Source organism: Miniopterus natalensis, chromosome 3 (genome assembly GCF_054644295.1).
Source record: "Miniopterus natalensis isolate mMinNat1 chromosome 3, mMinNat1.hap1, whole genome shotgun sequence".
NCBI lineage: Eukaryota > Metazoa > Chordata > Mammalia > Chiroptera > Miniopteridae > Miniopterus > Miniopterus natalensis.
The window spans coordinates 75,748,344-75,770,467 of NC_142083.1; the positions used below are offsets into that span (position 1 = coordinate 75,748,344).

The 22,124-nt window shown below is 43.6% G+C and overlaps 1 protein-coding gene across 2 annotated transcripts in view; it reads left to right on the forward strand.

Annotated features, from left to right (window-relative positions):
- HIP1 (huntingtin interacting protein 1) overlaps positions 1-16,215 on the forward strand; it is a 136,678-nt gene extending 120,463 nt beyond the window's left edge. For both annotated transcript variants that reach the window (XM_016199014.2, XM_087815592.1), the window contains exons 20-32: positions 16-102; positions 293-400; positions 484-620; positions 4,372-4,482; positions 5,292-5,350; positions 5,755-5,848; positions 7,005-7,105; positions 7,378-7,483; positions 8,204-8,327; positions 8,786-8,847; positions 10,998-11,106; positions 11,839-11,918; positions 12,281-16,215. In XM_016199014.2, coding sequence (XP_016054500.2) covers positions 16-102; positions 293-400; positions 484-620; positions 4,372-4,482; positions 5,292-5,350; positions 5,755-5,848; positions 7,005-7,105; positions 7,378-7,483; positions 8,204-8,327; positions 8,786-8,847; positions 10,998-11,106; positions 11,839-11,891 — 1,151 coding nt within the window. In that variant the 3' untranslated portion in view covers positions 11,892-11,918; positions 12,281-16,215. The remainder of the gene's footprint in view (positions 1-15; positions 103-292; positions 401-483; positions 621-4,371; positions 4,483-5,291; positions 5,351-5,754; positions 5,849-7,004; positions 7,106-7,377; positions 7,484-8,203; positions 8,328-8,785; positions 8,848-10,997; positions 11,107-11,838; positions 11,919-12,280) is intronic.
- The last annotated feature ends 5,909 nt before the right edge of the window (positions 16,216-22,124 follow it).

Sequence of the window (22,124 nt, forward strand, 5' to 3'; positions counted from 1 at the left end):
CCTATCTTCTCACAGATCACCTTCTCTCCACGGTCAAGTCCGCTTCCAGCTGTATTGAGCAACTGGAAAAATGCTGGAGCCAGTATCTGGCCTGCCCAGAAGGTAAGAAAGGCAAAAGATAAGGTCTGTCACCAGTTACAGCTGGGCAGGGCTCAGAAGTGCTTGAATGTGGAAACAGGGGTTCTTATGCACCAAGCAAGGAGTGTGTGCAACTCATGAAGTGGGGAGGGAGGATATATGAAAGTGATACCCCTCAAGCAGACTGAGAAACTTTCCTTCAAACTCCTGGCAGGTATCAGTGGGCTTCTGCACTCGGTGACCCTCCTTGCCCACTTGACCAGTGACACCATTGTTCATGGTGGCACCACCTGCCTTAGAGCCCTACCAGAACCTGCTGATGGTGAGTACCGGAGGGGAAGGGCCATTCAGAAAAGCAGGGGGAGCAGAGGGCCTTTAAAAGTCTCTGTTACCTTGCATCTCCAGCACTGACCGAGGCCTGTAAGCAGTATGGCAAGGAAACCCTCATCTATCTGGCTTTCCTGGAAGAAGAAGGAACCCTTGAGAATGTCAACAGCACTGCCATGAGGAACTGCCTCAGCAGGATCAGGGCCATTGGCGAGGTATTATCAGCATTATCATTGGGGAAAATTGTTCTTGGGTGTGACTGCTGGTGATTTTCCAGGAAGTCAGTGATGTTTTAAGCCTGTTCTTTTTACACATTAAACTTGATTCTAAAAAGTGAGAGGGCTGAAAAATCTGACCTCCCTGAACAACATTCAGTTACATTTAATTCATTGGTTGTTAATTAAGAATCTATTCTATGGCTTTCATTGTGCTAGGCAGTACCAAAGAAGAATAAGCATAGATTCTCTCTTTTCAAGGATTTTTATGTGGTTGGGCAGGTAACACCTAAAATGGAAATAACAATATATTTATTCATTCAATAAAGATACAGTGAATGTGTCTTACATACTGGGAATTGTGGTAGGTGTAGTTATATAGGGACAAATAAAACATGGTCTCTAGATGAAAGGAAAATAAAACCATTTCTATACAGTCTGATGAGAAGTGAAATAGAGGTCTATTTTAAGAGTGCAGTATAAGGCAGCATTTAATTAATTCCTAACATGTTTAATGATAATTTAAGGGAAGAAAGAGATCAAGGCCAGAGTTCAGATCCTCGTTATCTCTCATTAGAGCTCTTAAAACAGTCTTTTGATTACTTTCTCTGCCTCTGGCCTCTCTTTCCTCTGCTCTCTTCCAAAAACAGAAATCTGATCATGATTCCTCTTGTTTGATAACAGAAATCATATTATGTAATGTGACATACAAGGACCTTCAGAGTCTGGCCCTTACTTCACCTTCTGGGCCCCTCTTGCACTTTCCCTTCACCTTACAGTTGGTGGCTAGCAGTGCAGTGTGCCTGCTTACCTGTCCATTTCTCCCCAATGAGTCCTCAGAGGTAGAGCCCATACCTTCTTCATGTTGTATCCCTGGTCCCTGGCATAATATCTGGCAGGTGGTTAACACCCTGAAAATGTTTAATTAATTGAACATGCATAGAGAGAGAGCAAACCAGATTAAAAAGATGGATCGGATTGGGGAGGAAGGTTCAGAAGTGGGCAATGAGGTGGCAAACCTTGAATGTCTGGATAAAGGAAGACTGTGGACAATGGTGAACTGCTACCCTCTCTTTCAATGGGGTGACATGGTCATGGTGATATTTTGGTATTATTAAAATGGTGTGGCAGCATTAACACAGTCAGCCTTTTGTTGGAGATGGACCATCTCCCCCATATAGTGCAGAATTAAGAAATCAACATCTACATGCAAAGTACATAGGATATCATGAAGAGATAAAAATTAAATTAATGAAAACAAAGTGTGATAGAAAGGTCATGGGCACTTTTCCTTCCTGGCACTAGGGCTTACCAGATGTAGAGACTCTTCCCAGAACAGGACATGGAAAATGCTGAATAAAATTTGGAAGAAAAAAAAGTTTGCTTTTTTTTTTGAGTTGAATCTGAACTGGCTAAAAACTAAGTAGATCCTCAAAATAAGAAACCAAAAGAATACCAGAGCCAGAGTTTGTCTATCTCTGGTTGCCTAGAATTTGGATTTTAATGGGCCACACATACAGAAGAGAATAAGAAACAAAACCTAGGTCCAAGTAGGATTAGAGATTGGAATGGGGAGCCTTCCTCCCCAAAAAGGAAGTCTGAAATGAATAGGGGAAAAGTACTGCCCTAAAGGGAACATTTTGCCTTAACTTTGATGAGTTAAGACAGGAAACATGGCTGCCTAGAGAATTCCTAACTATAGGGCACCTTTCCTTAGATTCAGTTTCAAATATCATACTACCTGTGGGGCTTAAAAACCCCAAATGGAAAATTAAGCTTAAAAGTATTCAGGCTATTAGGGGCCCAGGTACCTGGCAAAGCAGATCCCAGTTTTCTTTGAAGAAATAGACTTTGATTCTAAACCTCAAAGAAGTTTCATAGATAAAGTCCCAAGGAATATAAGTTTGCAATACTGTTTGACATGTTAAGGACTTTTTAAAAGGTATTAAAAGTGAGACAAAGGAATAAGATAGTTTCAAATGTAACCAGACATATTTGAAAAAGAACCACCAAACTTCTAAAATGAAAAATATAATCAATGAAAGTAATAACTTTAACATATACAGACTCAACATCTGGTTAAAACAAAGCTGAAGAAAGAATTAGTGAACTGGATGATAGAACTGAAGGAACTGCATAGAATATGGCACAGGTTTTATAAGCTGGAATGTAGAGGTTATGTATATAATGTTTAATCAGAATCCCAAAAGAAGATAAATAGAAAGACTATGCTCTCTCCACCCCCAGTAACACATTGTTAATTCTGTGTGTTAAAGACTTTTCTTCTACAACTTGCTTTTTCCAGCATTCTGTGTGAGATTCATCCATGCAGATATATTCATTTTCATGCTCTATTGTGCTCCCTTGTGTGAATATTGCTTAATTTCTATCTCTCTTCTCATTGATGGACATCTGGGTTATTTCCAGTTTGAGGCTATTATGAATGTGTCACTATGATCATTCTTATACACATCTTCTAATGCATGGGTGCAAGAGTTTCTCTAGAGTTTATATACCTAAGAATCAAATTACTAGGCTATAGGATGAATCTCACACATAGAATTCTGAGTGAAGAAGCAAGTCATAGAAAATACATACAATATGGGGGACATCTGTAATACTCTCAACAATAAAGATTAAAAAATTTTAAAAAGAATTTAAAAAAAAGAAAATTCCTTTTAATAAGGAATGATTTCTTTTAATAAAGACCAAAACGTGCAGCCCGGCCAGGCACGGACGGCTCTGCGGTTGAGCGTCAACCTGGGATCCAGGCGATCGGGGTTCTATTCCCGGTCAGGGAACATGCCCAGGTTGCGGGCTCGATCAATGACTCTTTCATCATTGATGTTTCTATCTCTTTCTCTCCCTCTCCTTTCCTTTCTCTGAAATCAATAAAGATATATTTAAAAAAAAAAAAAAAGACCAAAACATGTAAATTTAACATTGTATTGTTTAAGGATACATTCTTATAGAGTTTAAAAAAAAAAAAAAAAAGACATTGTAAGCATTCTCCTGAATTCTGTGTCTACTTTGGTGTGAGGAGTAGGGAGGAAGGGAGATGGAATCAGGGCAGGATACAAAGGAGATTTTAAAGGTACTAATACTGTTTCTTAAGCTATTCCTTAAGTTGGGTTAACATGGGTCATTGTTCTTATTCTTTAAACAATTTGTATCTATTTTATACACTTGTATTTATAATACATAACATTTTTAAAAATCATGGGCCATCAGACCTGAGTTCCAATCCCTGGTTCCCCGTTTCTTAGTAGTGTAACTATGGTCAAAACATTCGATCTCTCTGAGCCTTGGCTTCCCATCTGTACAGCAGGAGTAGTAACTGCCTCATATGATTGCTGTGGGAGCAAAGTTAAATAAGGGGCTGGCTGGTTGGAAGACGTTATCTACACTTGAAGAGATTTTTAAAACACATCCCAAGCAGCAAATACAATCAACACTATGCAGCTGTGGGGTTAGGGTCCAAGCAGCTGTAAATGGAATGGCCTTGTAGGGTTAAGCAGGGTTGGCCTCCTGGAAGGAGATAGGTTCTTAGTGAAGGTAGAGGGGGTTCCAGAGTTGACATTGGTAGAGAGTTCCAGACAAGGCCTATCAGGGATGCTCCTTCATGGCTTGCAGAAGTGTGTTATGTGGTAGGGCCCTCCTACCTTCTGCCATTGTGAGGATTACACATCTGCCACAGGAGAAAAGAGAGGAGGTCAGAGGATCATATCAGCCCTTGGTGATCTGTTCACAGGGGCTCCTGCCGAGAGGCCTGGACATCAAACAGGAGGAACTAGGAGACCTGGTGGACAAGGAGATGGCTGCCACTTCAGCTGCCATTGAAACTGCTACAGCCAGAATAGAGGTATGGAAGTGTCTGAAGATCTAAAGTGATGCTCCTGCAACTACCCTTTGGCAACATTTCCTATTAGATGTATCTCAGTTGTTCATTGATGCTACAAAGGCTCCCTAAAAAAATAAACCAAAACCCGAATTCACCAGGATCTCTAAGGGATAGAAAACCCCCTCACCAAGAGAAGGTGAGCAGTTTCCTCTAGGATCACATACTTTGGTAACGGGCCATCCTGCATTCAAGTTCTAGATTGATTGACCACTTACTAATAACTGTATGCGTTCTGATAAGTTACATTGACCTCACTAAGATTCCAATTTCATTTCTATATGATGTCCATAATAAAAGCACTACCTCAGAGAGATGTTGTAAGAGTTAAATGAGATAATGCACATCTCTGTCAGTGCTAGGCACTCAGTAAATCAATGATAACACTTCTCAGGGAAAAGCCAAGTGGGCGCCATTGGAAAGGTCACATATTGCTCCTTTGGTGAAAGACCTAGGCCACCCACCTTGGTGTGAGTACCTACTTCTAGCACCTAGTAGCGGCTGCCCCTACTGACATTGTGCCATAGCCCTTGGAGTTCTGTGCACACCAGCCTGGGTGCCAGAATGTCAAGACACTGACAGTAGAGCCAGCCTGCTGTAGCTGCCACCCACTAAGTTGATCAGAAGTCCAGATAGTCTAGATTCTTTTCCTGATTCTTGCAAGGATATGGATGGGATCTTCTAGATTTGGATATTGGACCCAAAGTATAGTGGGACACCATTGGGTTCTCGGTACCCGTGATGTGTTAAGAAACCCTACTTCTTTTTAACAGGAGATGCTCAGCAAATCCCGAGCAGGAGACACAGGAGTCAAATTGGAGGTGAATGAAAGGTCAGTCTGAACAGCATGGAGACATGTAGGTGATCAGGATCAGTCTTAGGCAAGACTTATACTAATTGGCTTATATTAATTAAAGTAGAACATTGGCCACCACAGGGAAAGGCTGAGTCTATGTAATTGTCAATAACAGTATTAATGATGATGAGAGTATCACTTTTGCACTATAGGGGAAAAGAAGCCCCCAAGAATCCTCACTTAGCTCTTTCATATGAAAAAGATCCACGATCAAGTCTCCTCACTCACCTGCCCTTCCTCTGGGGCTTCACCCACAGAGCATTCCCTGCCTCATTTCCCATTCCAAGTTTGCCTGTGTTTAGGAATGAAAAAGAAAACAGTTTGCTTCATTGGTGTTGGTCTCAGGTCTGTATCCCTCACCCTTTTTTTTTTTTTTTCAGGATTCTTGGTTCATGTACCAGCCTAATGCAAACTATTCAGGTCCTGATTGTGGCTTCAAAGGACCTCCAGAGAGAGATAGTGGAGAGTGGCCGGGTAAGCGTGGGCGAGGGCCTGTAAACAGGGAGAACAGACATTAGTTACAAATCACCAGCTCACTGAGAGGCTAAGTCTGTAAGATACACTCGTCCATATTCAGTGAAATCTATGTGTGTTGCCGTCTCACCCTGCGTGTCCATCTGCGGGCACAGCTGCCACCCCTCTGGACGTTAGCAGATGTCATGGGAAGAAGCTGGAACACTGCTAAGTCCCCAGAGAGCAGCCAGCCGCAGCTCCCGGCTGCAGGCTCATTCGCCCAGGCAGACGTCGTTGTAGCCTGCTGTGGAAACCCAGTGCGCGTGGCAAATCTGCGCCCTTGGAGGAGGAAGTGAGAGCTTTTGAAAACGAGGCACATTTGAAGACCGAGCCTGGTGCTGACTTTTCACAGTGGGCTTTGCCGTGTCTCTTTCCAGCAGCAGGCAGCTCACTGTGATTCACACTCTGCCTCAGGCTCATGTTGACATCGTCACTTTGATTTTCCCACTCCTTTGCTGGCATTATTGCCATCTTGTTTTTCCTCACGTCTCCAAAGTAGCAGCAACCCAGGAGACAAAGGTCCAGGGAGGGTTTATGAGCCTGAAAGCAATCATATAAAGAACGAAGCTGTATCTGCTTTGGTGGTGCTTTTTATCAGTCTGAGAGGTGATGTTTTAGAAAGAGGGACTGAGCAGGGAGTATCTGCAGATTCTCAGACTATCAGACACTTCCAAAGCATAAGTACATTTTTATAATCCAAGTAGAAATAGTTCTTTAAAATTATTCACTGTATACTCTCTTCTTTTGGCAAATCAAGGAGATCAGCTAGACTCCTGAAATTGTTATTCATAAATATATATATATGTATGTATGTATGTATGTGTATGTATGTGTATATACACACACATATATATATACAAACAATGTGGAAATATAATAGAATTTCTGTGAATTTTGGAGTCAGAAGAGCCTAGGATTTGCTTCCATTTATTTCCTGCATGACCTTAGGAAAATTATTTTTGCCTCTCAGAACGTTACTTTTCTGATCTATAAAATGGCAATAATAACGTTTGCCTCTCAGAGTGGCTGTGAAAATTTATATGAGGTCATATATATATACCTGACACATAGTAGGCACTCAATAAAAGGTAGCTATTATTATTTCTCACTTCCCTAGGGCACAGCATCCCCTAAAGAGTTTTATGACAAGAATTCTCGATGGACAGAAGGACTCATCTCAGCCTCCAAAGCTGTGGGTTGGGGAGCCACTGTCATGGTGTAAGTGTCTTTTGGTCCTAAGGATCTTCACCCTCACCCTCATTCCATTGATCCACCCCAGAGAATAACTAAGGAGAGAAAAAATATCCCCCTTAGAAATACACTGTTGATAAGAAAGTCAATAGGACTAAAGTTTAAAAGGGAGCCTGGATCTCCTGGGGCAGCACAAGCAGGCTGGGCTCCCTGGCTGATGGAGTGATAGGGGTGGTCTAGAGGTGGGATCATAAGGGGTTGCAACAGTGACATAATCCATGTTCTTTCCTGACTGTCAGGGATGCAGCTGATCTGATGGTACAAGGCAAAGGGAAGTTCGAGGAGCTAATGGTGTGTTCCCATGAAATCGCTGCTAGCACAGCCCAGCTTGTGGCTGCATCCAAGGTAGGACCCGTATTAGACTCCCTGGGACACTATAAGGCCTGGCTAGGTTAGAGATACTTGGACTATGGAGTTGACTCCAAAAACAAATTATTTATCCAGCATCCCCTACCCCTCCTTCTAAAAGCCTTTCATCTGTCAGTAAGAAGCCCCTCTACCCAGCTCACCACATGTGCTTGGCTCTCCTCACTTTTGCTACAAGTGACCTTTGAGGGTCCCAACTGTGCCGACCTCTGATAAGCAATCACAGCATTCCAGGAGCATTCAGATAAGGAATGAGTCAAAGCAGGTGCTTACTCCGCTTGGCCCAGAGCTTCCACAACCAGTGTCTGCCACTCAGGGTCTCCAAATTTGAGCCATTGCCCCAACTAATCCTCATGCAGACTTTGTGACCAAAACCCCTCTGTGAGTTTATAGTACCCCGAGAAGTGTTCTTTAATCGTCCTTATTTATTGTTATCCCAAATTGGCTTTCACAACTGGAGCACTTCATCCAAATACCTGATACAGCTAAAGTTTGATGCAACCAAGCAAATAAGCGAGGAATCGCCTTTTATATTAAAGATATGCCAGGAGTTAACCCCACAGACAAAAATTTTTGAGAAGTTGATTGGTAACCACAGTGGATCACATATATTTATCAAGAACCATCTATCCAACTGTTTGACTCAGTCCTTGCTGTCGCTCTATGTTGTGTGACCCTAAATTTGCTTGGCCCTGGCAGGTGAAAGCTGATAAGGACAGCGCAAACCTGGCCCAGCTGCAGCAGGCCTCTCGCGGGGTGAACCAGGCCACCGCCGCGGTCGTGGCCTCAACCATTTCTGGCAAATCACAGATTGAGGAAACAGGTAGCCTTTCAGAAGCAATACGGTTTTTAGCCAGCCAATTTAGCTGTTCTTTCAATTCTGCTCCATGATCCCAATTTCCCACAGCTCTGTGTCCAAATTCTCTCTTACTTTTCATCTTTTGTATAAATACTTATTTTCTCATAGGAAGGGACACCACATAAGCATGCTGTTTATATCCCTATAGTGACCCACCTTTAAGTAGATTTTTCATTTAGCCATTTTTCTGAATTCAAAGAAATGCCTCTATAGGCCTGGTTGTCTTGGGGGTAGAGGAGTAGGGGTTCTGATCTGGTTACCCTGTCACTGCATCTTCCTTTCTCTCCATCCCTTACAATGTGCACACATGTTGGTAAGTGGCAAACCAAGCATTTCAGCAAAGCATTGGCATCGGCCACCTCTCCGGCGAGAATCAGCCAGGGGCGTTATTTGACAAGAACTTCTCATTTCCATCCTTGCAGACAACATGGACTTCTCAAGCATGACGCTGACCCAGATCAAACGCCAGGAGATGGATTCCCAGGTAGGAACCCCATCTCTAAGTCTAATCAGTCTCTATTGCTTATGACATTGACCCCAAATATTATTCCAATGGTGAGAAGACAGTGAGCGAGAGACTTGGGAGGAAATGAACTCAAATGTACCTTTTAGCCTAAGAATGAATGTAAATGATGCTGGAAGAAACAGTGGAGATGGAGAGAGGTGATTAGTAAAGATCAAAATGTTAACTCTTGTTCACTAGTCTTGGACTTGTGTCCCAACCTGACATCCTTGTGCTAGAATTACTGGTCATTAGTCCTGGGGTAAAGTGCAGATTAAAACTGTTAAAATCTATGGATGGGTCTCTCAGTTTCTTCACGAAACATCATGTGGCCAAATTTCTGTGTAAATACTGGAAAAACTGAGCTCGAGCCCGAGTCTGCTCTAGCTACACTCTTGTTTAGTGGCTTCAACTAGTCCCTCTTGACTTTAAATACCATCTTTATGCTGATAAATACCATGTTCTCCTCCCCAGCCAAGACCTTTTCCTTGAGCTCTGTATTTGTCCAACTGCTGACCTGATACCTCCATTTGATGCTCAATAAGCATCTCAAATTTAATATCCAAAACAGGTCTCTTGGCTTCCCTCTTACCCAAATGTATTTCTTCCTTGGTTTTCTCCATCTCAGTAAATGGCATCACCACCACCCACCAGGGTGCTGAGCCCCAAACCTAGGAGTCATCCTGGTTCCTCTCTCTCCCTCACCCTCTACATCCAATCCACCAGCAAGTCTTATCCATTAAAAATCTGCAAATAATAGCCTTAATTAATCTTCCCACTATTTTCCATCTCCCTAACCTAGTCTAAGCCACCATTGTCTCTCTCCTAAGCTACCGCAAAAGCAACTTAATTATGATGTACATGATTCTGTGTTTCAAAGTAATCCCATGGTGGGCCGGGGAGGTGGCGGGAGAGAGAACAAAGAAGAGTATTGCTGAAACAAGTTGGGCTGTGAGTTGATAGATGGTGGCACTAGGTAAAAGGCGCGTGATGGGATTCACTGTACCAGTCTCCATCCTTCTGTATATGTTTTGCATTTCCCATGATAAAAAGTTTAAAGTCTAGTTATTTCCGCTTTTGCCCCTCTACAGTTCGCTCATTCTCTATGTATTTTAAAAACACAAGGGGCAGCATGTTACTTCGCTGCTTTAAATCTTCTAATGGTTTCTCTTTGTACTTAGAATAATATCAAATTTCTAACCCTGGCCTGTGCACCTGGGTGAAACGATCCTTGCCTCTTTCTCCAACCTCATCTCTTGACCCTCTTCCGCTCTCACATGTCAACTACACAGGATTCTTTCTGTTCTCCCAACACCTCAAGCTCATTCCTGCCTTAGAATCCACTTCCTCTACCTGGAATATTGTTCCCCAGTTCTCTGAATAGCTGATCTGTTATGGTCATTTAGGCTCCAGCTCCAGAGTTACGTCCTGAGAGCAGCCTTTTCTGACCACCCTTAGTATTGTGTCCTTGTGACCTTGTGTCCTTTTCTTTATGATCTGGCCTTTTCTTGTTTGTTAGTTTGTCTCTTCCTCCTACTAGCTAAGCAGGGAGCTGATCTGTATGTGCACCACTATGTTTCCAGCACCTACAACAGGGCCTGGGTTACATGATGGGTGCTCAGCAAATATACCCTGAATCAATCAATAAAATAACTAAAATTAATAAGTAGGGACAGCCAAGAACCAACCTCTCCTTTAGTGAGATTGTACCTGTACAATAACCCGAAGTTGCACTAACCCCTCAGAGATGCCAGAATCATCATATTGGGTTCCTGCCTGAACTTCCAGGATGCTGGGATTGAAGGGTTACCTCTAGATTGGAACACAACATACAGATACACCAAACATTAGAGTTGTTTTTAGTGACTTATCAGAGGAACTTAAGATAAGCCCTACTCCCAGTCAGGCATTTGGACTGTTAAGCATCATTTATTTCTAGTAGAGGGTCCTGGTGAGAAGATAGGTGGATGAATGAGAGGGTGAGGAATTAGAACAGAGATGAGGTTGGAACTGAGAACTGGGTAAGCTATGGAATAATATAGAAGAAAACTGGATCACAGAGAAAAGGAATTAAGTCAAAATAAGACAGTTCTCAGATCACTGCTCAAAAGAAAATTCTACTTTCCCTACAGGTTAGGGTGCTGGAGCTAGAAAATGAACTGCAGAAAGAGCGTCAAAAACTGGGAGAGCTTCGAAAAAAGCACTACGAGCTTGCTGGTGTTGCTGAGGGCTGGGAAGAAGGTAAGCCTCTCTGAGGACCCGCACTGGCCCGCAGTGAGGGGGATGCTGTGTGACGAGGGCTTTCCCCTCGACCATCGCAGAACAAGGAACGCATTGGTCAGTGGCTCCCTCCTTCTCTATACTCACAGAGCATGTTTTCAGTTGTAAACAACCTATAAGCCCAACACAGATAAATTGTGAATTAGAAGCTTTTGTTATCACCTTTCAAGACCTTAATGTTGACTGGTGGAGTGGTGACTCACAGCCATTCCCTTCCAGGCCCAGTAGCCTCGTCTACCCCCAGGAGTTTAGTCTCTGGCCAGCCTAGAGTTGAATAGTGAATGAATGAATAGTGACCAGTGAAGAGCCAGCAGACAGGGCAGGTCAATTACAAGATTCTATCTAGAGCCACCGATGGGCAGCAATGGCCAAAAGATAGAAAGGGTCAGGAACTAGAAATGACGGGGACTGAGTAATGTCTGGCCCACCAGCCCAGAGACTCTTCATTGCTCGGACTCTGTAAGTGCTGCTTTTCCACATGTCCAAAGTGGCCAACTTGATCACAACCAACATTGCTGATTCTCGTTGGACTTGGCTGGCTCTGGTGTATGCCAGTCATTCCTGGACACTTCACTTAGGGACAGGGTGGTTATGATGATAATGGATTTTACAGCCCAGTGTGGTGGGAGTTTTGGTTAACCAAATGCGTGCATGAAGGGCTATGAAACATGAATGGTTGTTACTGTCTTTTAGGAACAGAAGCATCTCCACCTGCACTGCAAGAAGTGGTAACGGAAAAGGAATAGAGCCCCCGATGCCCCACACGTCACAGTGTAAATCTTTGTTGTCGTTTATTTGTGTGTCATTCCCCAGCCACAGACTAAACCCTTGGAGTCGCAGTGGCAGCCACACCACTCCCATTGTCTAGTGCTGAGGACTTGCATGGCCTTCCAAAGACTCCTCCACAGTGACACCCTTTGTGTTGGAACCCGTGATCTGTGTTCTTTCCCCACCTCCCTGGTGTCCAGAGGGGATGGGGAATAGGGTCACCCCCACAGAGAGGACCTCCCTCCCAGTCCTGCCTGCTGTTTTAGCCCCAAACAATCGGTGTCCTTGTCCAAAGGGCTGTAGTTGTTGTGGCTGAGAGCCTAGAGAGGGAAGATCTTATGCATTTTCTCTTCTGTTTTCTTCTCAGTCTTTTCAGTTTCATCACTTGCACAAACTTGTGAGCATCAGTGGGCTGGTGGATTCCAAACCAGGACACTACCCTGAGTCTGTGCACAGAGTCAGAAGAACAGCAGGAGTGTCCTGGCTGAGAATGCCAAGGCGATGCTCCCTCTCTTTTGGCAGTTCCATGGATTCCCACTGCTTCTTATGGTGGTTGGTTGGGTTTTTGGGTTTTCTTTTTTCAAGTTTCACTCATATAGCCAACTCTCCCAAAGGAACAGCTCTGAAGCTCTGAGCTCCTAGGAGCTCCTGACCACAGCAGTCAACAGCGATGGTGCTGCTCAGGCTTTACCTTGGTGCTCCCCATCAGCCTCCATACTAAGGGCCCTGCTGAGTGTGGGTCAACTAAGGCCACTCCCCAGGCTCAGGTGGAGCTGCTGAGCCACAGCTTTCCTCCAAAGGCAGAAGTGGAGGGAGAGCCTTTCCTTTCTAAAGCTGCAGCCCTGCTGAAAGCCCCTGCCCACCTCCATCGGTGAGAGGGCCATAGAGAGAGGGAAAGGAGGGGTGCACAAGGCCCAGGTCTTCAGGAGACACCTTTCTTGGGAACTCCTTGTGACCAGGCTGAAAATCCTATAACGTGCTCGAATGGAGCTTGTGAGAATAGCCACACCTTGGCCCCAGGATGAGTTTTCCTTGGCACCTCCCTTCAGACCCAGGCAGGGCCCTAAGAGGGAGCTTGTGAGGGGTTTTCAATTCCTTTCTCCAATGTCTGCCTGCCTTGGTATCCTCTTAAATCTGAAGAAGATAGTTCCATATTCTACCTAATTGACAGACCCAGAAAATCAGGCACACTTGCTCCCAGTAGGAAAGAACCCTGTGCTTGGTTTGGTACCTTTAATATTTATTACTAACCTCCATGAAGCAGCAGCAGCCTACAAAAAGACGCTTGGAGCAATCAGGATTTCAGGTGTGACTATAGCAAGGCTTGTATTACTGCCCCATACACCAGTCTTCAAGAATCGGAGACAAGGCCACAATACCGTCCTGATCTGTCACCGGCTTGGATCATGAAGCAGCAAGATTCCTCAAAGCATCCGGGGCAGGAAAAACAAAAAGGGGACCACTGGCTCTGACCCCTTCCAGACACATGTCCTAGGCCCTTGCTGCCCTGTGGACAGGATGAAGGCACATTAATAGCCTCGTAGAGATGGGCTGCTAGACAGCACTTCTCCACATCCAGATGGACCCCATCATTTAAGTGGCCTTTCAGTCTTGGACAGTGTCTTCCTTATCCATAGCAACTCATAGGTAGTAGCCAACAAGCACTTCCCAGGACCTGTCCCAGAGGAACATTGTAAGTGTGGCTACGTGACAGGTTGTGAGACTCCTGTTTGATCACTGTGAATCAATTCCCCCCCTTCCTAATCCACCCCCAGCCTCCATCTCTGTGTAGGGCACTCAAGAACTATCTCCCTCTAGCTCAGATTATGAGACTCAGATGTGCGATCTCCACACTGGGCCAAAGAGGGCTCAGCAGTAGAACTTGAGCATGCTCTTGTTTAATGCTTCTTTGTGCTCGGTGTTTTTCCATCCAAGGCTCAGAAGGAGTGGTGTGTGGCATCCCTGGCCCACTTGTGACAAGCCAATCAGTGTATTCTTAGTGTGGCCCAATATTTCCAAAGGTGGCCAGTCCTCATTTCCAGAGTCTGGCCCAAACAGTTGTGCTCCAAATCACCAGTAGGGGGGGAAATCTGGTATATTGGATCAGATTAGGACTCTTTGAAAAACACTCTCTAAAAAGAAGCCACAGTAATTTTTTCTTTTCAGTCCTTACCCAAGGACTATGCTTATTGATTGGGGGGGGGGGGGGAGGATGGGAGGGAGAAAGAGAGAGAGAGAAATCTATTGGCCATCTCTTGTACATGCCCGGACCAGGAATTGAACCTGCAACCTTTTGGTGTATGGGACAGTGCTCCAACCAACTAAACCACACTAGCCAGGGTGCCACAGTAATTTTTAAAACCTTCATGGGTTTAGCCTGTAAGAAAACCATTAAGAAAGCACTTAAACAGGAGCACAGGCTCAATCAGTCTCACATGAGGCAATACCTGTCAGATAATTATTTTCATCCTTGCTCAAATTAGAAGCTAGTCCATTCTCTACCCAAAATCAAATTGGCCTATCTTCTAAAAATGAGTGTTTGGTACTTGGTGTGAAATGCCTTGATAAAAAATGGAAATCATATCCTAAGGCTAAAAATGAACCTCGCAGCCTTTTAAATTAGTCACTGAGCATTAGTGACTGGAGTCTCATATGTCAGTGTAAATGGGTCATGACAGCGGCACAGTAATGGCTTAGGACAGACAAGAGGTTGAAATGCAGCCACATCTGTTATTTAATTTTGTAATATGGTGCTCTAATACCTCCAGAATAAGGACGCAGACATAAGAAGGAAAAATAGAAAAGACCTACTTGTGGGGTTATTTTATATCTGAGCAAGGAGTTTAAATTGGACTATAACTGAGATTGATCCCTAGGATCCCACCTAAATATGAGTTCCCAGCCCTGTGGCTGGAAGAACCAAACATTGTCCAGGGCATCCTTTTTTGGAAATGTCTGAGCTGCTGAATCAGACACCAATTACCACGGGGGTCACAAGTGCATGTTGTTCGGTTAGGTTGATATGCTTTGGCCTCACTAAAGAGCTGGTTCTGAGACTGCACCCAGGAAGTGCTCACTTCTTACCAGATCCTTGGTGTAGAACAGCGATTTTCAACCAGTGTGCCCCAAGAATTTTTGAAACATGCAATACCTGACTATTTAGTCAGGGGCACTGACCTCTTTTCCCTTAGATCGTCAAATTAAAAAATGACAAGAGCTAACACGACAATAATCATCCGGTGTGAATGCCATATCTTGAACCATAAATATATAGGTCATGTATTGGTCACATCACATAATAAGGTTGCATCTGATTGGTTAATTCTTGGTACCAGAAATCCTTATATACAAATATAGGCACCTAATTTTTATAAAAGTCACTTTGGAGCAAAAAGTAGGTAATTAATTTTTTGGTGGTTTTTTTTGGTAAATCAAGAGCCCTACCTATTTTTTGTCAGGCAAAAATTATATTTTTGGTGTGCTGCAGAATTTTAGTAGTTTATATACCATGAAAAAGGTTGAAAATCACTGGTCTAGAGGGGTCCTCTGGTTCCACTTAACCTGGTCTTTAATAACTGTAAAGTTCTTGCTACCTTCTACCACCTTTCCAAGTCTCTGGAAATCCCTCCTGCCAACAAAAGCCTTCGATCCTGCCATTGGCCTTCCAACCAAATCGGCTTTGCTCTCTGCCGTTCTCGGTCCTCCAGAGACCGCGCTGCCTGTAGCACAGACCGCCACAGGCCTGCCGGACACCACCACGGCCACCTGGCGAGCGTCCATCGTCTCCCAGGTCCAGACCAAATCCAGGATCAGCAACCCACAGTGGTGGCCCAGCCTTGCACCCCAGGAGCCAAAGCAACGTGAAACAATTGGTTAGGTGTCGTCGGGTCCGATTCTGAGAGTAGATAATTTCCAGACATGTCTTTCAGGTGACCCTCAACTACCTCAGGTTTGAAGGCCCTAAATTAAGCTGATTATTCATAGGGACAAACCGAGGGGGTTCAGGTAAATCTTGGTGACAACACCATTGTCTCAAACTTATAATAACTTTCACACTAAGGTTTGCAGGGATGGGGTTGGGTTTGTTTTACTTTTCTGTTTTTAACCTTTTCCCTAATTTTCCATTAGAATAGTTGCTATAATGAATTTCATTTTTCACTGAGTGCCTACCTTCCCAGGGCAGGTAGCCACTGGCTTTTGTTCCCTTCCAACAATACTTTTATTATGGTATTAAGACCTTTCTTTGTATAATACATTGCATCTGTGTTTTCAATTTTTCAAATAAATATTTTAACCTTGCAACAGAGAGTAGCGGTGATAAGTGACCAAACAGTGGTTTTGAGGTCTGGGGCCCCAGTGAAAAGCCTCCATGTATATCCTGGGGTTCACTGAATCCATATAAGCTCTGCATCTCTGGGAATACGTTCAAAACACATTTTCTGAAGCATAGAAGACCTACTGCATTTCCTTTGCTGTTGTAGAAAAACTCTAGTTTTCAGCCCTTAAACATGTTCTGTCTCCTGTACACTCTCCTGTCCCTGAGAAAGATCAAAGTGGTCAGTCCTATAATTTATCTAGAAGGCCAGTTCTCTGCATAAAACCTGGCGTCTTAGGCTGTGGATACTCCCTTCACCTTTAAGGTGCAAAAGTAAACTGCTGCCTTAACATTGGGTGAGATGAATCCTGTTCAGGGACAGAAGCTGCCAGTCAGCTACCAGAGGGTTTTCAGAGGGAGCTGACAGAATGGGGCTGGTTGCATGGTGGCCTTTCTCTGGCAGGATTCTGTCTGCGACCCCATGCTTGCCAGTGTGTTAAACCAAGGGTACCTACAAGGAGGGAGCGAGATGGGGAAAGCTGGCGTTGGTAAGCAGGATAATTGCCCAAATGACACATCAAGTAAGCAGAGAATGACGCAAGTAATCAGAACCTTTAGAGTATAAGGAGGTCAAAGAACCTGGAAAAAGAAGGAAATTGTGTTGAAACCACCCAGTGGGGAAGGTGATCTGGATAAAAACAGAAGATGGGGAACATTTGTCTATGGTTGGGCTTTTCTCCCTTTGGCAGAAGGCAAAGGTGAGCCTGCTCTATTTGAAGCACCACTGATAGACTGGTCACTTCTTTGTCACAGCTCTCTTGCAGATTAAGTGTGACTCTGAGAGTCCAGAAAGCCAGGCAGAGGACTGCCTTGAGCACACACGTGCTTTGAAGTGTCTGGGGCATGGGTCTGGCCTGGGCCAGCAGTGCCATCCAGGCAGAGCCTTTCTCCCCTTTTAGATGGATCCACTCTAGTCCTTGACACCCCCCTCCACCTGCACATGGCCTTGACCAGATGCCCCAAAGGCTCTGGTACTCATGACTGAGTGGTCTTCCTGTGGCTTGCTCCCCAGTTCTAGGAAGGCAGCCTGGCTATCTGGTCACTGGCTATAATAAGGAATCAGGCCACCAGAATGATATATGCCAAGAAAAGGGGTTGGGGAGAAGTAGTTAGGGTTTATCGATGGGGCCAAATTTGTTTGGGGTCTAGGGATGGCCCTGCCAAAGTAAAAAGGAGCAAAGGGTTGAAATGGGCAAGTGGGAGGATAGCCTAGATGAAATCTAGGCCAGGGGCATATAGCCGAAGCATACTATGTACCGCTGTGATTTAAAGCCAGTGAGTTTTAATCCTCACCATGGTTGTCCTCGATCTCTAACACATTACCCCAAGGTACAGTATAGGCTTTAAACATTTTGGAGTGAATGAATGCTCTCTTTACAATGCATTCTTAGTTATACACACATTTTATGCATCCATTGTGCAGGCACTGAAATTTTCAAAGATGAAGGCTTTCCTTTCCCTGTCCTCAAAAGTTGCACTCACATATTCAAACTATTTGTTTTCAGGTGTCTGTCAGGCACTGGGAACACAGTGCAGAGCAAAAATCAACGTGGTTCCATGCTTTTTGAGTTTATAGGCTATTGAAGGAAACAATTAGAATAATCAATTAAAAAAACAAGTGCATAACCATGACTGGAGTTAAGTGCAAGAAAGGAACACAGTAGAGTGCTCTGAGCATATGAGGAGGGATTAGAGAAAAGCTTTAAGATACAGACTAAGATTCAGAGTATGCGGGGGTGTTGACTAGGCTGTGTGATGGGACACTAAAGGGACTGAACGGCCACTATAGCTGGAGCCCAAACAGAGTGGTACAAGGTGAGTCCAGACAAAGAGGCAGGAGCAGATTATGCAGATGTGGAAAGTGGTTGGTGGGCTTTAGGCAAAGGGGTATCAAGTCATATTTGCATTTTGAAAAGACAGTTGCAGTGCAGAGAACAGATGAGAGTGGAGCTGGAGTCAATGGGAAATGCAGTGAGGCTAAGACGTTTTCATTTTGTTCCACAGAGAGTCGCAAGCCATTGATGGGTCTTAGGTAGAAGGACAGGTCACCGTTCATCCTCACATCCCCGTGTTTACTAGTCAGGCTGACCAACTGAAAACACTTTTTGCAGGCTGACACATTTTTGTCACCCTACAAGAGCTTTCACACTCCCTCTCAGTTCCCTTTTAACATTGCCTTTCACCCCTCACAGTTCATTAAGTCTGCAACAGCCATTTTACGGGGCACACAGGCTCTGTAACCCTTCTTCCTCAATCCATGTGCCCCACGGTCCCTTTGTGAGCCAAAACAGCACAGCAGTGCAGTTTCTAGAGAAAGTGTTAAGTTTCTAAGTTAAATACCAAAGTCCTTGGAAGCATCCTGGACTGTCCTTCAAAATCTCTACTGAACTTTCCATGTCTCCTAATTAAATATGTTTTGTTCCTACAGGGCCAACATTCAAAATCAATTTGAAAATTAAATTTTATTCAATTCCTACATTGTTTTAAATGACTAACATTGCAACAGGTATGTCCTCTTGAATCATGCCAATTTGTAAACATTGCTGAGTTCTTACTGTATGCAACAGACTGTAGGAAAGAGAAAAACAAGCCAGATATGGTCCCTTCTTTAAGGATCCTCCAAGCTTGGAAGGAAGACAGACACATTCAAGAAATCTAGCAGTCAGTATTCAAAGGAAAGGGAGAAATCAGGCAATAACTTCAAAAGCAATGGCATCAAGGGAAATGTTTTTTAAGGAGAAAGATGTAAGAATGCTTCAAGCTAAAAAGTCAGAGGAGGTAGGAATTGAAGTATGCCACAAATGAGAGGTATACTGGAGCAAATTCCTTGAGATGCGAATCCATTCATTCTTCCCACAAATTCTTACTCAATGTTTACTGTGTTCAAGGCACAAGGGATACGATGCCCGGGACAAACCCACTCTTCTAGAGCTTGCAGTCCGGTGGGGCCACTGACACTGAACAAGTGCAAGGCATGACCCAAAGGATGTGAGAAAGGGAGGCCACAGTGAGGGAACTAGTAATTCAAGGAGGTCAAGGGAGGCTTCCATGAAGAGGTGACATTTAGACTGAAACCTGAGGAATAAGTAAAAGTTGGCAGGGGGAAGTGAGTAGAAGAATATACTCTAGGCAAAGCTAACAGCAGTGAGAGTTTGGCACATTGAAGAATGACAGAAGCCCCTATCAGTTACAGGTCATCAATTTAAGAGCCAAATTGTAGAAGGCCTTAAATTCCACTTGAAGGATTTGGGGTTTTATGCTCAGGATTTTAAGCAGGGGTGTGATATGACACCAGCTATCACCTCTCATCTAAAGTCTCAGTGGCCTCCTAAATCTTTTTTTTTTTTTTTAATCCGAGGACACGTTCACTGATTTTTAGAGAGAGGGGATGGGAGAGAAAGAGAGAGAGGGAAATCGATGTGAGAGAGAAACATCGACCAGTTGCCTTCCACATGCACCCCAACCTGGGATCGAACCCACAACCTGAGTATGTGCCCTGACTGGGAATCAAACCCACGGCCTTTTGGTGCACAGGACGACACTCCAGCTAACTGAGCCGCACTGGCCACGGTGCCTCCTAAATCTGACACCTAACCCAGCCCTACCCTCTGCCAAGCCATCCTCATTTTGCAGCTAGAGTAATCATTCCCAAAGTTACATCTGATCTTTTCACCCTCCCTCCCTTCAAACCTCTCAGGGACTGGAGAGAAAGATATGTTTTAATGGAAAATTATAGTACAACCTTGTGGATATCAAATTCTAGTCCTCTTCATCATCTTTAAGGTTTTATTATCCACCTGGAAACCGGGTCGGATCCTGAATTCTTCTAGTTTCCTCCAATATCTGGCTACAACTCTCCAAACTAATATTTCCAATAGTCACTAAAAACTAAAACTGCCCTTTCCCCAAAGGGACTGGGGAGGGAGGTGGGACGGAGTGGAATGGGTCATTGGGGAGAAAAAGGGACATCTGTAATATTTTAAACAAAATAAAAAATAAAAAATAAATAAATAATAAATAAATAAATAAATAAATAAATAAATAAATAAATTGAAGCTGGACGGCTTGATATAAACTTCAGAGAAATCATCTTAAGAAAGAGCTCATGTATGGACAACCTTCTTGCCTTTCTGAGGGGCCAATCGGAAAGTTTACCAGATCCACCTGATGATATCAACAGAGACATCTGCACTGAAAACGAGGCAAATCTGTCAAATTGCCACTGCCTGTCTTCACTCCATCTGTATAACATCTAGAAATCTTGACTGCCCTCTGAACTCAAAAACTGAATTTATAGCCTTTGTTTTTCTTTTGTTTCCATAGAAGTGCTTCTTATTAAATGCCTGATCGCTCACACCATATAGAAAGCCTGACTTTGGTGGGAGCCCACCTGCAACACTACCTACTGAAATGCGATAAAACTGTTTTACTAGACTGACCTATTCCCAGGCCTGAGAGACTGGGTCGATGCATTATGGGACAATCTACCAACTCAGTTTCTGGACTGAAACTTCTTGGCGAAGTTTGAGACAGGGGACACAGGGTCCAGGACATGCTACCCTAAAATATGGTACTCTGGCATAGTGAATATTTTAAGCTGAAGAAACTTGAGAAACAACATGTACGGGAAGGACTTTCTGACCTTCCCTTAAAGCAGGTCATAAATCCCTCATGTGAGAAGCACGCTCCCTGGAAGAAAGGAACATCTTTATCTCCTAGTCGGAGGGATGCCAAGAGGAATCTGAACAAATGGGCATTCCTTGCTGTTTCCCCCCAGTTTACTATACTCAGCTCACAACCTTTTTTGTACTATCATTTTTTCCACAACGCTCCATTTTTCATTGAACCAAGCATGAAAATTTACTCAGTTTTAACTGCTTCTTTGGGTCATTTCCTTATGAAGGCTCCCATGTCACATAAAACCTCTATTAAATTTGTATGCTTTCCTCTTGGTAATGCTTTTGTTTGTTTTTTGGTTACAGGGTCCCCAGCTGAGAATTTAGAAGGATAGAGGAAAAATATTTTTTTCTCCTCTTTTTTCATTTAAAAATATTTGGAAAAAAAGTTTGAAAGATATGACAAAATGACAATATTTGTTTATTCTGCGTGGTGGATTATTTGATACCTATGTTATTTTCATACTTTTTATATATTTCACATTTTTATTTAAAAGATGTATACCAAAAAGACAGATGCAAAGTATATGTAAGTGAGATCATTTACTAAAAGTAGAGTGGGATTGAGCAGAAAGCCTGTTGCAGACTATAGGAAATCTGGAAGACATGCTGTAGTTAATATGATAGCAAGGCCACAAGAACCGATAAAAGAACTTCCAGTCTGCAATAGGAGCACAACACACTTGTGGAGGAGTGACAGCAAGTCTTTGCTTTTCACTAACAATGTTTGGAATCTCTGCAGCCGGACTGGAGAAAATACACCACCTGTTTTAGCAAGGGATGGAGACTGGCAAAAATGGCAAAGTTAATAATCATTGAGGTGAGAATTGAAATGATTGGTCATCATATCGAAGCTATTTGGGAACAGAAGTGAAGCCCAGAGAGCTTCTGGTTAGAGCAAAAGGGCTCTACAGGCCCTACTGAGGTTGAGAAGTGTATTCGAAATAGAACCGGAGGAATGTAAACTATTCCCAATAAATGAAGGAGGGAGAGAGGTGACAGAATCAGTTTGTGGTAGGAGAGAGGAATTTCAGCGTTTGAAACCCACAAAAAGGGTTTTTCTTTAATGCTCATACTAGTAGAATAGGTGTTAGATGTTCAATTTGGGTCAGACCTTATAACAGGATCATTGTGAGAGGCAGAAACCCCTTAGCATGTTT